This window comes from Microcaecilia unicolor, chromosome 2 (genome assembly GCF_901765095.1).
Source record: "Microcaecilia unicolor chromosome 2, aMicUni1.1, whole genome shotgun sequence".
In the NCBI taxonomy this organism is placed as follows: Eukaryota; Metazoa; Chordata; class Amphibia; order Gymnophiona; family Siphonopidae; genus Microcaecilia; species Microcaecilia unicolor.
In genome coordinates, this window is record NC_044032.1 from 183159483 (window position 1) to 183176663 (window position 17181).

Here is a 17181-nt window from a genome sequence, read left to right on the forward strand (position 1 = left end):
GTGTGCTTTCACTTTCGGGTTTGCTCGGACCCTCGCACAAATCTCCAATTCAGAAAAGAAATGAAAACCTACCTCTTCAAAAAATTCTTCAGCTAATCACAAAGATATTGTCGCCTTCCTTTCAAATCTACCTCTTCAAAAAGTATACGAATAAGTACCACTAAAACTCTACAGTTGGACACAAAAGCTACCACTACCTTTTCCACTTCAAATCTATTTCTTCAAAACCTCTATGAATAACCACATGAACTATAGATGCGCTCTCAGCATTCCACAACACTATTGTAACTCTACCAAAATGTAAATTGTAAGCCACTTTGAACCGAAACTTGTTTTTGGATAATAGTGGGATACAAGAATACATAAATAAATAATTAATAAAATGTGTTGCTCAGTATTGGCGCTTAGGGGCTTGCACGGACTTCCTTCTACTTCAAAAAATTTTTTCAGTGTTTAAAAGCACCATCTTAAGTAAAAAGTGCCTAACGGAAGTCTTCATTTCACTTGTTTTAATGCTTCTTAGGGACAGAACTTCTTTCCATTTCCTTTCAAATGTACCATCTAATGTCACTTCATGGTGACTCAGTTTTATCGCACTGTCTACCTGAGGCTCAACAAATAGTATGATGGAAAACTTTGTGAAATATCCATTTCTTCTGTTTCAGTTGTAACAAAGTTGTAAGGAATTACTTGCCAACTGTATCTGGTAACCTGGAATGGCTATGACATAACAAGTCTATGTAAGCCACATTGAGCCTGCAAATAGGTGGGATAATGTGGGATACAAATGCAACAAATAAATAAAATTACTATGTAGATTTGAAAGATTTAAAAATGTCTGATAAAAAGATTTGAAGGCAATGTTTATCCATGCATGAATGTTAGTGAAGACAATTTGAAAAGTAAAGTACAGCGAAAATTATGTTTGATGTGTAATTAGAAAACTCTAAATGCAGCAGAGAATAATTTTCAATCTTTTTTGGACAGAGTAGGCAGAGACAGATGATGAAGTTGGCATGTCCAGGGGAATAAGCCAAGAAGTTACCCTGTTACACATAAACACAGATTCAGTCAGAAGTTTTATTATGTTACATGATTCTTGTATTCTGTAATTACCATTGCTAGTTCTATGCGGATCACATGGCAAGACAACAGGATCAGTTTCCCAGAATTAGCAATAATGTATGATTACATAATTAGTATTATAATTGAAAGTATTTTATAAATAAGTTTTGAAAGTCTTATGAAATATTTGATAATTTGATATGCGACGAACTGATAAAGACAATGAATTCCAAACATATGCAACCTGATAATATACAGAAGAATTAAAGATTTTAAGACTCTTAGCCTGCTTAAATGATGGAAAATGGAGTAACAGTTGATTACGAGTCTTGCTACTGTTTCTGGTAGAAAGAAGGGTTACCTAATCAACTAGATATAATGGGGCTTCTCCATATAAGATCCGAAGTTCTAGAGTATACAATTTAAATTGAACTCTAGCATTAATAGGTAACCAATGTAATTTCTTAAGCAATGGGGAAATGCAGTCTGAAGTTGGGCAAAATATGTCAATCTAGCAGCTGCATTCTGCACCAGTTGTAAATAACCAGTTAATGTTTTAGAACAGATTATGTAAATAATATTATAGTAATCTAATCTGGACAAAGCCATAGACTGTACTAATAGTCTGAATTTTTCAGGTTTACATATTGATTTGTTTTTTTAGCATGTAGAAAAACTTACTAATCAAAGATTTAACTTGATTAGATAATGTAATAGAACAATCCACATCTACTCCCACGATTCTTCAACATGAGTCTAGTATGAAAAAAGTACCAATTCAAAAATGTTGAGCTAACTTAATGGAATCAGATGGACTGAACCACAAAAATTTGGTTATCTCAGGATTAAATTTTAGGCAATTATTCAGGATCCAGTTTTCAATTGTATGCACACATAAAGTAATATTGTGTAAAGTAGCACATCAGTCACCTAAAATTGGGGACAATATCGTTATATCATCTGCATAAATATAATATGGAACTTTACATTTTTTCTGAAATAACACCTAAGGACTGGAGTAAGATATTGAATAATGATGGGGACAAGGGTGAACCGTGTGGAACCCCACAACGTGAGCTCCAGATGTTAGAAAAAATACGATCTTTATATCTGCAAGTTGACATAAATTCTTCAAACCAAGCTAACACCCTATTACCAATACTGATATTGCTCAACCTGGTCAACAAGATATTGTAATCGACCAGGTTGAACGCACATGATAAATCAAATTGAATCACTGTAGCCTTGGACCCTCAGCTCAGTAAAGCTTTACCATGTGTAATGATTGAAGCTACTATGATTTTTACTGAATCCCGACTGAGATAAATGTAAAATGTTCTTTTCCAGCAAATAATCATTAAGTTGCTTAGAAATAAAACCTTCCATGATCTTAGTGAGTAAAGGAATAGATGCCACTGGATGATAATTATTAGGTAAAGATAAATTTCCATTTGGATTTTTCGGAATTGGTATTAAAACAATTTCTCTACCACTCTCTAGGAATCTAACTTCTACCAAACATTGATTAAACCAGTTTGTTAGAAACTCATCATCTGCAGTATTTAGTAAGTAACCTGGGCAAGGGTCTAAGCTACAATTAGATTTGGTATATCTTTTCATTAGAGACTTTACATCAACAAGAGTCATAAGTGTAAAGTCACAGGACCATAACCTGTCCACAGGAACATCATTCATATAATGCAAAGGCATAAAATCTTCTGAAATCTTTGTCTTCAGTTGTCTCTGAATAATTACCACCTTTACTTCAAAATAAGAAGCCAAGGTTAAAGCAGAAGTTAAAATAATGCCCATTTCAGAAGTCAAATTTGTGACATTAAACATATAGTCAACCAGTTGAAATAACTTATGAATATTCAATTGATTGACATCAATCTGATTAGAATAAAACTCTTATTTCTTTTTAGTGATCATTTGTTTATACAACGAAATCTTAGAATGCCAGATTTTTTTAGTTTTTTGGAACATATATCTTCTCCAAACTCATTCGCATTTTCTGCATTCCTTTTTAAGAATTAGTAGTTAATCATCAAACCATTTCTCTGACTTAACGTGTTGGTTTAATTTTTATTTTAGATGGTGCTATATTATTAAGTATTTCTGAAACATAATCATACCAGTTATTAAATAATTCTCCTAGGTGGTTTTAAAATACGTTTTTTAGCAACTGATTCTCACCAATAAATTTTAAATTCAAACAAAAATGGTTAGTTTATGATAACATGGTACAGTTATATATAAAAAAAATAAATATGATGAGTTAAGGCAGGACATTGCAAGGATGTCAAAATTGTGGCCCTTATTATGCAACTTAGATACATAGGGACAATTAAAGCCTTCTCTTTCCATCTCTCCTTAATTTTATCCCTCCTTAACCTTTCTCCCAAATTACACTATCCTAGTCATATATTATCTAGCTCAACTTATCATACACTACTTATCCCAACTTTACATTGTTTTTTACTGTTTTATTAAAATTCTATTAACTTTGTATTTCAAATTACTATGTAAGCCGCATTGAGCCTACATTATGTGGGAAAGCGCAGGGTACAAATGTAATAATAATAATAGTATGTTTAAAAAAATCTAGAAACTCCCGAGCCTGGATATGTGATGTATTTTCAAGGTGTAAATTAACATCTACAAACAACGTTGCAGAGTATTGCGAAGTATATTTTGCTAGCAGCTTTGTCAGAATATCTCTTCAAGTTGCCCATTTGCCTGAAGGACTATATACTATAATACAGTATAATGTGCCTGAGAATGCAGACTCAGAGACAGAACAATACGTAACCTCAAGGGAAGGGGAGAAAACTTTTTCCAAAAGTTTAATATTAATGAAATATCTATAAAGGATTATTAAACCACCTCCTCTTTTTCCTTGTCTAGGGGTACGTAGAATTTTATAACCATTAGGATAAGTAGTAGTAGTATAGTAGTTTTAAACAAGGGCCATCTCTTTCATGCCAAAAGGTTATCTTTTGTTCCAGGTATATGATCTGTTCCCAGTTTTGAGTTGGATTATGCATTTACTTTTCAAAATCAATTAAAACTAGTATTAGCTATTGCTTACTGATAAATCATTTGTTAAAGGGAAATTATTTTGGATTCCTCCTGGCCCTTTAGATCCAGTGCTGTTCATTTTTAAGAACTTGGTGTTGAATGAAATTTGGAAGTGTGATCAGTGTTCAAAATTATATTATTCAAACTTAACTGGGACTGAAAGACAAATTTTCTTCTAGATGGTACAAAGAGCTAACCAGAGGTGGAGCAATAGCTGTAGTAGATAAGAAGGATTTTGATTGGGGAATGCTACCAGAAAAATGAAATCCAAATGCTCACTAAGTAAGCTTTAGATAAGAGTGTTATGTCCTTGAGGGGAATATGGTTTTTGAATACAGCTATTTCAAAGATACCACTGTTTATATATTCTTCCTAAAGTGTATAAAGCTTTAACTTACTCTCCAGGGCACCCAAATATTTATAGTAATGCTTTATGTTAGAATGTGTTGATATTTATTTGGGTCAGTTTTTGAAGTTGTGCTATAGATTTCATCTTGTATACAAGATATCACACATTTTTTGATAATTCTGCAGCAGTTTCAAGATAACTCTACAATAACATGGTGACTCTTGATTTACAGTCTCTTTAGACATCTGTACTGCAGGAGAAAGCTTTAACAGTTGTGAGAGATATCCGGAAACAACACCATAGACCACATGCAGCACTACAGAATTATATTCTTTAGCTTCTATAGCATTAAAACAGAATTTTTTTCTTTATGGAAATCAGTATTATATTCATATTTCTGGTACCACAGTGGGGGCTATGTTTATCCCTTCAATAACTAATTTGTTTATGGCTTTATAGATTTATTTATTTGTTGTTGTTGTTGCTTTGGATTGGAACAAGACAATTCAAAATACTAAGATGCAGACACAGTCCCAGCAGCGAGAGGGGTGGTAAGTGGACTTTTTCATTGACTGTCACATGTACAATTATCTCCCAGTTGGTGAGAGGTCGTATGTGTGCACCTGGTGCAGAGAGCTATTGGCTCTCTGAGAACAAGTCTGATCTCTTGAGGGCTAGAGTAGCAGACTGAGAGGTATATGGAGGAGAGACAAAGGGTCATAGTAGAGAAGCCTCACCTCCAGTCTGGCAGCCTCTGTGCTGCTTTGGAGGAAGGAGGTTACTTAAAAGGAGAGCATCATCTTGGTGAAGCAAGAAGTGATTCTGTAACCAGGACGCCCTCCAGGGGATGCAATATCCTCTCATACACACATGTCTCCAGGGACTTCTGCCTAGGTAGGGAGGGTTAGGATGGCCATTTTAGTGTGATTTGATTACTAGGTACATTGGTGGACATGAGGATTGCTTGGCTTCTTCTCTTCCTGGTACAAAGGAGGTAGACCTCGTGCGTCATCTAGATAAGATTTTAAACAGTGCTGAGAAGGAGCTGGCTGTCTTTATACATATGAATACCAATAGCATTGGAAAATTTGGGAAGGAGGTTCTGGAAGCCAAATTTAGGCTCTTAGAAAGTTGAACTTTAGAATCTCCAGGGTGGCATTTTCAGAAATGCTCACCCTTCCACACTTAGGACCCAAGAGGCAGGCAAAGCTCTGAAGTTTCAATGCATGAATTAGACAATGGTGCAGGGAACAGGGATTTATATTTGTTATGAACTGGGTTACATTCTGGGGAGAGGGAGCCTATTCAAAAAAGATGAGCTCCACCTTAACCGGGGTGGAACCAGACTGCTAGTGCTAACATTTAAAAAGAAAAGAGATCAGTTTTTAAATTAGAACCTGGGAGAAAGCCAGTAGTCACTCATGAGCATGTGGTTCAGTGATGTATCTTTGCGGGATACTATCAAAACAGAAGTTAGGGCATCCCAATAGAGAGGTTGCAACAAAGACAAAAGTTAGCCAGGAGCCTTTAAGGGAAGAGCAGAGATTGCATATTATCCCTGTTAACTGCTAAGCAGCTTATAGATACAAATATAAAACACACTTTGAAAAGTCTGTATACAAATATAACATGTGAAAGTATATGGCACTAAATGAAGAGGTAGGTATAATAGGATTCTCAGAAACCTGGTGGAAGGAGGATAACGAAAAGGACACTGTGCTACCAGGGTACAAATTATATTGAAGTCATAGGGTGAATTTAACTGGAGGAGGATTGGCACTATATATTAAAGAGGGAATTGAGTCATACTACCCAGGAGCGAAGGGTTAGGATGGCTATTGTAGTTGGAGATTCGATCATTGGGCATGTAGATAGCTTGATGGCTGATGAACGTGAGGATTGCTTGGTCACTTTCCTGCTTGGTACATAGGTGGTGGATCTCTTGCAACACCTAGATAAGATTTTATATGGGTACTAAAGACATAGGAAAATGTGGCAGGGAGGTTCTGGAAGCCAAATTTATTTATTTATGGCATTTCTATTCCATATTAGCCCAAGTGGAACTCAGGTTCAATGTGGCTTATAATATAAACGTAAAAGAAAAGAAATAAATTAGAGTTACATTTAAAGAATACATCATAATAATATTATATAGGAAGTAATAAAGACAAATTCAGTAGGGTGTCAGGAAGAAGTGAAATATAAGGAACTAAATGATATTCAGCACTGAGGTTCTAATATTGTTGAAGACTGAGCTAAAAAAAAGTAAGTTTTCAATAAATTACAAAATAACCTATAATCGTCAGTATATCTAATTTGTTTAGGAAGAGAATTCCAGATTTTGCGCATTTAATTCCATCATAGATGGAATTACAATAGTCGATTTTTGTTAAAACAGGAGATTGGGTTAAGGTACGGAAGACTGGTCTTGTGAAAAATGATTGCAATCTCTTTAGTTTCCAAAGCATATTGAAGGAACTAGAGACAACGTTCGAGACTTGACTTTCTAAGGATAAAAAGGATCAATTCTAACCCCTAAGATTTTCATTGAGGATACAAGAGGCTAGGCTAAGTTATATTATGAATTGTAAAATCTTTGAGAGTATTCAGATGATAAGGATTTGTTATTAATAAAAATGTAGTCTTCTCAGTATTTCCATTTAAAATTAGAAGCCCAGGTTCAGTTAATGAGGTACCTAATCTAGGGGGTTGTTTAATAAAGCTTAGCTCGAGCTATCTGCAGCGGGGCCCATAGGAATAAAATGGGCCGTGCTGCAGATAGCTCAAGCTAATCTTTAGTAAACGGGGGGGCTAATGTTGTTAATGATATAAAGAGTTTTAGAAAATGGGATGTAAATAGTGATGTCAACACAAATAAAAGACTATTGCTCTCAAGTAGATTACCAAGAATAATCATCATGATGTTAAATAAGATGGGAGAATGAGGGAGAACCCTGGAGTACTCCACAACTAGAAAGCCAGGACGAAGAGAGAGTGCCTAATTGTTTAACTTGTTATGATCTAGATTTCAAAAATCCTGAGAACCAATCATGGACAGCACCACAAATACCATAATGGTCAAGAATATTTAAGAGAATATTGTGGTTGACAGTATTGAATGCGCTAGACATATCGAATTAGAGTACTATAGTTTTATTACCAATACTGAGCTCCCATCTGAAGCAGGCTAAGAGAGTGGTAAGAACAATTTTGGTGCTGTAGGAAGGTCTAAATCCAGATTGTGATTTGTGCAGAATGGAATGGAGTTGGAGATATTCCATTAGTTGTTGCGAGACCAGTCCTTCCATGACCTTGACAAATACAGAGATTGAGGTTACAGGTCTATAACTGGAAACAATACTTTGGCTTGTTTGGGAATTTTTAGGGATAAGAGTCGGGGTAATATTGCCACTTCTTAGAGGAAATAGACCCAGGGATAACATTAAAGTAAGAAAGGAGTGTTGGTAATAAAAAAAAATAGTGTGGGGGCTGACCAAACAGATAGTTGGGACAAATGTCAAGCAGACATTGCAATCTGGCATATTTGTATAATAACTGTCTGACTTGGTCCACTGAAAAAGAGTGAAATGCAGAACAAATTCTGTCAGCTTGCAAGCAAGAGGATGACATCATGTTGATTCAAGAAAAGCTCACTTGAAGAAGGGGAGCTATATAGTTCCAGTCTGATTTTAATTCTTTTCTGTTCGAAATAGTTTGCCAGTTGATCTGATGAAAGGCAGGGATTCATTAATTTTAGAAAAAGATTGAGTGTTAAATAAGTTGTTAACCAAAGAATATATTTCACCTATAAGCTTTGAGTAAGAAGTAGTTTTAGCCTTAATAATTAAGTGCTTATATTCTTTTAAGAGTTGTTTTTTTTTCCAAAGAATCCATTGGTCCATGGCTCTAGTTTTAGCCTAGACTCATTCTTGCCATCTGCACTTACGCTTCATTTCTAAAAGAGAGTCATTAAACCAGGGGGATAATTTCTTAAATTTTGGCTCGTAGGTAAAAAAACTGAAATCTAGAACCTCCAGGGTAGCATTTTCAGAAGTGCTGCTTGTTCCACACGCAGGGCCCAAGAAACAGGCAGAGCTCCTGAGTCTCCAGCACACTCTGCAGCACAACTTGCAGCTGTGGTGAATCACCATTAGAACGCCTTTAAAAATTTTTATAGGAATATTCAGCCTGAAATAAAAATGGCAATGAGTTCCAAAGTGTGGATGCAAGGTAGAAAAAAGCCAATGTTCTTGTAGGGTAAAGCTGAGCACAATAAACCGAGGGGATTTTTTTATTACAGGTTTCTTCCTTGAGAGTGAAGAGTTCTAGTAGAGGTGTAAGGAATAATTAGTGATGAAAAAAATAGAAGACCAGAGTGAAATACTTTGAGCTAGTAAAAACAACTTATAGGTAACCATTTATGCTGAGAGAAGAGCAGCATGTGACAGAACTTAGAAGCATTAATACAAAAGTTGGCTCTGTTTTGTACAAATTTCAGATGGTTCAAGTCAGTAACTAATTCCACAATAAACAGTGTTTCAATCATCTATTTTAGATAAAACCAGAGCATGAACCAGGGTGTAATGTGATGATATAAGGAATAAATATGGTGGAAAACATTAAAAGAGGATCACACTATATAATTACTAGCTGAGTAATGAGCCTAGTGTGGATATTTGGGATGTTAAATAGAATGCACAAGTTCCATGCACACTCAGAAAAGGAAAATGGCATTCTGTCAAGATAAAACCAGGAAATGGGCATAATGTTTGAGGGCTGATGGAAAGAAAATATCTTTAGCCTTGAATGCATTCAAAGATGTAAACTAGTAGCATATCCAAACTGAAACTGAAGACAGACAGGAAGATGAGAAAGTGAGAATGACCTGAGCGTCAAATAGCAAAATGTTGGTGACAGCCAAAAAAGGAAATGAGAGAACCAAGATCATGAATGTAGAAAATAGTAGAGGGCCTAAAACAGAACTTTTGAACTGAGCAGATAAATCAGAAGCAAAGGACCTTGTCAGAGCCATAAAAGAATGGTCAGTGAGATGGGAAGAAAGCCAAATTAGAGCCAGAGACCAAGGTGGAAAGTGGGAAGGACAGCAGAATGAATAACCATGTTAGATGCAACTAGGTGGTCTAACAGAATGAAAAAAGTGGAGGTGCTGACCAACTGAGAATGGAATAGGTGATTGAGAAAGTGGGAAAGGATATGTTCTATCAAATGAAAGAAAGCAGATTTGGAGATCAACAATAAAGATATATGAAAAGCTTATTGAATTTATGTTTAAATTGCGGGGATTGGCTTCTTGACAATGTTGATGAATTGATTATAATTATTACTTTTAGTGAAAATTAATAAACTTAGCCTTAATATTATAAAAATAACAGAATTGAAATCTAAAGAAACTTTGAAGACAACCAGCCAAGAGTGTAGGTGAGTTTGGAAAGAGGGTAAAAGCAAAGCAAGAACAATATAGTAAGGAAGTTAGGGAGTTATAGAAGCTGAAATCTCCAAGAAGAATTGTCTAAGAAAAGGATAAATGGCTACAATGGAGAAATCCCAGGTCGTCAGTGAAGATAGATATTGGGCCAAGGAGGACAAAGTAAAACAGTAGCAATCAAGAAAAAAGTTCAGAAGAACTGGAGGTCATAAATAATCCTGAAGTGTATGATCATGCTGCTAAGTAGAAGAGCCTTGTGCCCAATCTATAGCTTCAAGAACAGAAGATGCGGAAAAGAAAGGAGATAGCTGAGGGTACAGTAGCATCCAACCATAGTTAAGGTTCAGTGATAAGAGAGATCAGCTGATAAAGGTCCATCTTGATGTCAGATACTGCAGGAACGGATGCAGTGCCATTCCATTCCATCTCCTGTAATATAACGCTACACAAAGTATTTTGTGTGAAGAGAAACTTTCATAAGTGACTTCCAAACCATATATACAGCCGTTCTTCCAGCTATCGATAAAGGCTAGATATAATTTTTAATCATAGGTTCTCTCCAAGTATATGTGCTTGATTCAAGCCATGTGTGTAACATTAACAATATCATGCATATAGGGGTTAATTCCTTAAGTGGGCCCCTTCTTTTAGGCTCCTCGATGCCATGCAGTGAGATCCTATTCTATGATGGCATCTGAGCACCCAAATTCTGTTACAGAATACTAGTGTAGTCTGCAGCTACATCAGCCATAGATCTGGTGTAACTACAGTTGAGTAGATGCAGCAGGGGATACTTGTAACTTGCAGTATTCTGTAAGCTATGTACTTGATCCCCACCCATGCATACAACCCCCTTGCATTTTCATGCCATGTCACGCCACTTATGCTCACACTTACAGAATTGCACTTAGATACCCTGCTAACACTTTCGTGGGTAAGTGTACACTTATGCATGTATGTGCTAGTATTGTGTACATTGAAGCATTATAGTGTTTGCAACTTAGCAAATATGATTCAGATGCTTGTATAGCATGCCAAAAAACATTTCACAACACTTTTAAAACATGCCGTAGCATTCTTTTTAGTTTTGTGCAATAAATTTTTATTAGCCTTTATAAGAAAGTATGCAAATACAAACACAACTAGAACAAAACTGGTCAGCATATCACAGAGCATAAGAGTAAAGATGCATAAGTGAACCTACTGGATCTCTCGTGGAGTACAATAACAATAAACAGTAGTAGTAATAACGTGAATTAGCAAGCAGGTAAAAAGCACCAAATAATATAACTCGTACATCAGAACTACCACAGAAATTCAAAAAGGGTAACCAAATTCATTTGAAATAAGATGTCACTCTAGAGCACTCAGCCAGGCATCATTCATATTGGGCAACCAGACTGACATAGTGCCACCAGTGTTGAGCATTGAATTGTACAATATTTTTCCAGTGCATCAGTATCACTTCAATGGCTAGCACTATTAAAATACTGTATCAAAAAGTGTATTTCCATCCTCTGGAAGTGGTTCAGATTATGCTAAGGACTTAAAAATGATGATTGAGTAGGTCACCATTGTAGGGAGTGGCAAAAAGTTCAAGAGAACATCCCAGATAGTCCACAAAGTAAATGCTGCTGGGCATTCATATATCATATGTTGAAATGTGCCTGCATGGCGATTACAAGACCAGCATAAATTGATATTAGTCTGATGTGTGTTTTGGCTTTTAACAGGAGTCCAAATGGCCTTGTTCATCACATAATAAAGAGACTGTAATATACCAACACAATACAAAGGTCGATTGACCTTACTCCAGAATTGTGTCCACAAGGCAGGCCTGAGGGACATGCTAGTGTCCAATTCCCATAACGATAGAATGGTAGGCGCTGTGTGATGTGCAAATGTAAGAAGATGTTTATAGTATTTGGATAAAGCAGAAAAGGAGAAGATAATCCAAAAAAGTGAGGTAAAAAATTATGAGGATTTTCAAGGTTTAAAACATCTAGGACCTTTATTTGTAGTCACAGATTCAACCCATCTAGGACCCGACACAACCATGTTTCGCTGCACCCTACGCCTGGAATAAACTTCCTGAGCCCCTACGTCTTGCCCCATCCTTGGCCACCTTTAAATCTAGACTGAAAGCCCACCTCTTTAACATTGCTTTTGACTCGTAACCACTTGTAACCTCCTCTCCTCCTTCCTGTACACATTAATTGATTTGATTTGCTTACTTTATTTTTTTTTTTTTGTCTATTAGATTGTGAGCTCTTTGAGCAGGGACTGTCTTTCTTCTATGTTTGTGCAGCGCTGCGTACGCCTTGTAGCGCTATAGAAATGCTAAATAGTAGTAGTAGTAGACCAGGTCTGACAGGCATTTTGTACTGTAGCTAGCAAAGTTTTAACATTCAAGTGTATGGTGTCTACCCAATTCAAACAAAATTGAATGGCCAAACACCATTGCAGGGGAAAAAGAGAAATCATATCTTTTGTACAATAAGTGTTTAAGGGCATAACCTCAGTTTTTTGCTAACTGACTGAATAGTCTTGACAGGGCTCCAAAAGATTTAAGTAGAGAGAGCACTTTTGTTTTTAGCAGTGGTCTGAGCCCAGTTTGCTAGATAAGAAGGAGCTAACCCATGCAGATTCTTAGATTCAAGTACATTTAAGTGGGATTCTTAAAAAAAAAAAAAAAAAATATATATATATATATATATATATATATATATAATGTGTGTGTGTGCTCCCAGGTGTTTAAAGTACAGAATAATTTTTTTTTTGCTTTATGAGATGGGTAACCCCTTTAACATTTAGGGAAACTAACTTGACATCACCTATATGCAGTTACGCTGAGAAATGAAGCAGGGTGTGCCCATCGCCTATCCCAAAAACCCAAGAGCGCACCATTCTAAAAGAGATCTCGCATGCAGCACTATCAATATACTATGCATCCTACACTCATATAAATCAGTCTCTCTCACTCACTCCAACACAGCCCTTCCCTCCTCCTCCTCTACCCCACCCACATCCCTCCCCCCAGACAGCCACCGACAGTAAACACAGAACATGAAAGGGAGCCTATGGAAGCACAATTACCCATCTCAAGCTTCCAACCATAGTATAAAATTGTCAGTGCTCTAAAACTGCAAATAGTAAATGCAATATATAATATTGAACAATGTTAAGAAAAAGGGTAGAGTGAAAGAAAAGGAACAGTATAGTACACAATAAACTTAAATAATGCCCAAGAGTGCCTTGGAGAATCTCCAGTGTGCATGTGTGCCAATGCTTCTTGTTGTACCAGGAATCTCTTAACTTGTTCCAGATCCACATAATGTTTAGTACATTTCTGATAAGTAATCTTCACGTGCACAGGTGCCAAAAAGCCCGTACTGAGCCTCCAAGGCTCTGAGCTGAGGCTGCAGCGCCAGAAATCTCCAACTTTGTTAGCGGTTTCCTTCATGAAATCAAGTAAAATATGAATTGTCTGATCTGCCACACCAGCTTTTTAAGATCTCTCATTTTAGCTAGTATGGATTCCACATGAGGGTAGTGTATCACTTTAAGCACAATGGAACGTGACCTCTTGACTACTCATGGCTGACTTCATCGGCACCCAATGCGCACTCTCCAGCTCAAAGGGCCTGTCAAAGTTAGGTTGAGCACCGTCAGGAGCCAGGTTTCAAAGAACGTCACCGGATCATTTCCCTCCGCATTCTTGTACAGGCCCAGAATTCTCAGATTATTGCAGCGATTACTATTACCATAATCTTCCATGGCCTCCTTCATTTGCTGCATAGCCTTACTGTCCATCTTTTGATGTACAGCAACTTCATCAACGATCTTACATTTTTGCTCCAAAACATGAAGCCGCGTGTCAGTAGCAGAGAGACGACTGATAAGATGAATGATTTCTACTTTGGTGTCTTTAATATCCGTTTTACTTTCTGTCATCATCTCCAAAATCTGTTGCAGTTGTTCCACAACTTCAGCGATATACACCCAGACGCGCAAAACCTAATGAGCCAGCAACGTGGTTTTTAAACTGGTTTTAGCAAGGAGTACAGCGAGACATGCACAAAAGGGTTCTCCAAGCTCTTTTCCTATCACAGTATCACCCAATACACAGAAGCAGCTCCTACCTTTACCATTGAAATTTAATGGGTGGTCAGGAGCTGCCAGTACTGCAAGAACGAAGTGGAGGGAAGAAATTCTGAGGTGGAGGAGAATCGCAGCCAACAGAAAAAAAAAGCTGGCTTTCATACATGCAGCTTCCATCCTCTTCTGACTTCTGCCCTGGTCACCTGCAGCAGGGATCGCAGGCTGATCAGAATGGATCTGTGTGTAGAGTGAAAGAACTGCTGGTAATTAGGGGAGAAGGCAAGGGAGTGTCAGATTTCTAAACAGCCTGTGGAAAACCAAACCAAGCTCAACAGAAAATCTGCTCCTTCTCTGCAAGCGGCTGAAGGTAAGATCCAGCAGAAAACAAACAAACAAAAAGGCTACAAACTTTTCTTTCATACACACAGCTTGTCTGCGTGTATGAAAGACATCTGAAGCAAATGAGCTCTGTTCGTAAAAGAAGCGAGCAACTCATTTGCATGCAATTCACTTTGGGAATCCTTCTGTATTTCTGAATCCGTAATTTTTACCAATTTGGAAATACAGATGGACTCTTAATGAGGACCTTTGTGCATCTGGGCCATTGTCTCCCGGGTTTTTATGGCATCTTCCTTGGTGGATTACAGCGGATCATGTTTCAACCACCTTGAGTAAGTACAGTGCGCCTTCTATTTTGCCAGACTTATGCTGAGGCATGTTAGAGTCGCAGGACACTCAAGTTCAAAAAAGTTTTGTTCCAATAGAGTAATTAATTATACAGGAAACTCGGGAATGAATCGCTATGCATCCATTTCTCGGTGGGCTCCTTATCAGCCCCCTCCATGCCATAACATTCTATTAAATATCAGTGTGGAACACCTTCTCCAGCAGTCCCCAAAACCTGTTGCCATGTTAAATTTCACATAAAGTACTTTGAGGGCTGAGGTGCAATAATGTGATTGTGAAAAAGCAGTATCTCAAAATAGCTGAAAATTTTGCAGCAACGTTGAGAGATTATTTTTTGTCACCGTTGCTTATTGGGCCTCAGCCCTTGAATCAGTTTATAAGAAATTCAAAGCAGTCAGGTTGTGGGAAACGCTGGACAAGTCATAGAAGTACTGTGCGATATTGATATTTAAAAGAATGTTATGGCATGGTTTAAAAGTATTGTGAAATTTTTATGGCCTGTTATACAAGCATCAGACTCGTGTTTACTAAGTTGCAAACATTATGGGCCTTTTTCTATAAAGGTTATGCTATTCTTCTAAATGTAGGATTATAATGGGTGTCTTAGTGATAAGCGTGCCCATTTTTAGCATGCGCCAAAAAAGCTAGTGTGCCTTTATAAAAGGGGCCCTAAATTATTTATTTGGATTTTGCTCACACCTTTTTCAGTAGTAGCTCAAGGTGAGTTACATTCAGGTACACTGGATATTTTTCTGTCCCAGGAGGGCTCACAATCTAAGTTTGTACCTGAGGCAATGGAGAGTTAAGTGACTTGCCCAAGAAGATCACAAGGAGCAGCAGTGGGATTTGAACTGGCCACCTTTGGATTTCAAGACCGGTGCTCTAACCACTAGGCCACTCCTCCACTCCCATACACACATTAGGAGCATACATTTACACTTGTAATTTAGGTGCGTACATTTTAGGAACATAAATTTAGGAGCTTAACCTTTATAGAATAAGGCCCTAGGTGCATGATGATATTACTGTTAGCTAGGTTAGCTATGTTTTTTTAATATAAATTTTAGTTTTTTGATGTAAACCGTTCTGTTTTGCGAAAGCAATAAGAAACGGTATAGTAAATAAATAAACGATAAACTGGAGGAATGGCAGTATGTATGGCTTGAAAGTTATTTATGAAGGTCTCTTCTCTTCACACAAAATACTTTGAATAGTGTTAAATTACAGGACTGGCGTTCTGGTTTTTAAATAACGTGTGCCCTGATTTCTTTTGGGGATTTTTTTGGAGTGATTCGGATTCCATTCCATCTGACATTATTTGAGACACTTTTTCTGACATGATCCTTTATAGGTGCAGGAAATAGCGCTTCAATTACCTCAGAAACACTGACTTAGTAGTAGCACACTTACATGAGACAGAGTGACTACTTCAGATTGTGATGTGTAGATTTATTATACAGAAGTATGTTTTCTTGCAGTTGTCATTTTAACTTTAAAGCAAATTCTTTTTTCTTTTGTTTAATCTTTTAAATTGACTTTCAGTTCCTTTGACGAAACAGAGTTGGAAGAATCAAGGTGAGACTCATGGGCTGTCTAATCACAGATATAGTAATTAACACTTGGTGTAAATGAAAAGTATCCCCACAAATTAAATGACCTCTGAGTATTTTACAAGTTACGCTGCACACGGTAATCTTTATGGGAGGTTGGTTTAAGAAATGCTGATGTCTGAGACAAGAAGTAATTAGTTTTGTTAAGATATGCAGGGGTTGCTTGGTTGATTACATGACATTAATGAACAATATATCTTAAGTCAAGATTCAGTTTGAAGGCAGTTATAGTGTATAAGCAATTTAGTAAGTCTGGAAAATAAATTCTTCTTGCTTATATTCAAATAAGCTGTAAGCATAGACATAAACCAGTAAAAGTAAATTGATCCCATCTTTATGCAAAACCTTCCCTATCCTCTCCCTCCTCAAACATGCATACGCTTTCTATGACATACTCAAATGTGGTCATAACCTATAAAATTAGCATGGGGAGCCAACGATAAACATGGTGATGTGTAACTGCAAAACATTAAATCACTCTCTCACGTTCTTTGTCAAAGCTATTTTGTAGGAATTTGTTTTATTCTGTTAACTGTCTGCTTACATTCCTGTTTTTGGCCTTTCCAGCAAGCTGTCCCACCAACCTGTGCTGCTGTTCCTAAGGGATCCATACGTCTTGCCTGCAGCCAACGGTAATCAAACCTGTCATCTGTGAACAGCTCTTTACTGGTCTGACCCTTCACCACATAAACCACATTATTAGTAATATGGGACTTCCAAAGTGATGCTAGGCTAAATTCTAGTAATCTACCAACAAAGCAGGAGCTCTTGCACAAAGGGAACTTGAATCTTATTTGGGGCCAGTTCTGTCTAAGGGACTTAAAAGTCTTTCCTGTATTGTA

General features: G+C 37.0%; 1 protein-coding gene across 1 annotated transcript in view; it reads left to right on the plus strand.

Moving 5' to 3' along the window:
- SNX24 (sorting nexin 24) overlaps positions 1-17181 on the plus strand; it is a 349428-nt gene that overhangs the window by 311593 nt on the left and 20654 nt on the right. The window contains exons 5-6 of the mRNA XM_030193543.1: positions 16272-16304; positions 16907-16971. Of these exons, the coding sequence (XP_030049403.1) occupies positions 16272-16304; positions 16907-16971 (98 nt within the window). The remainder of the gene's footprint in view (positions 1-16271; positions 16305-16906; positions 16972-17181) is intronic.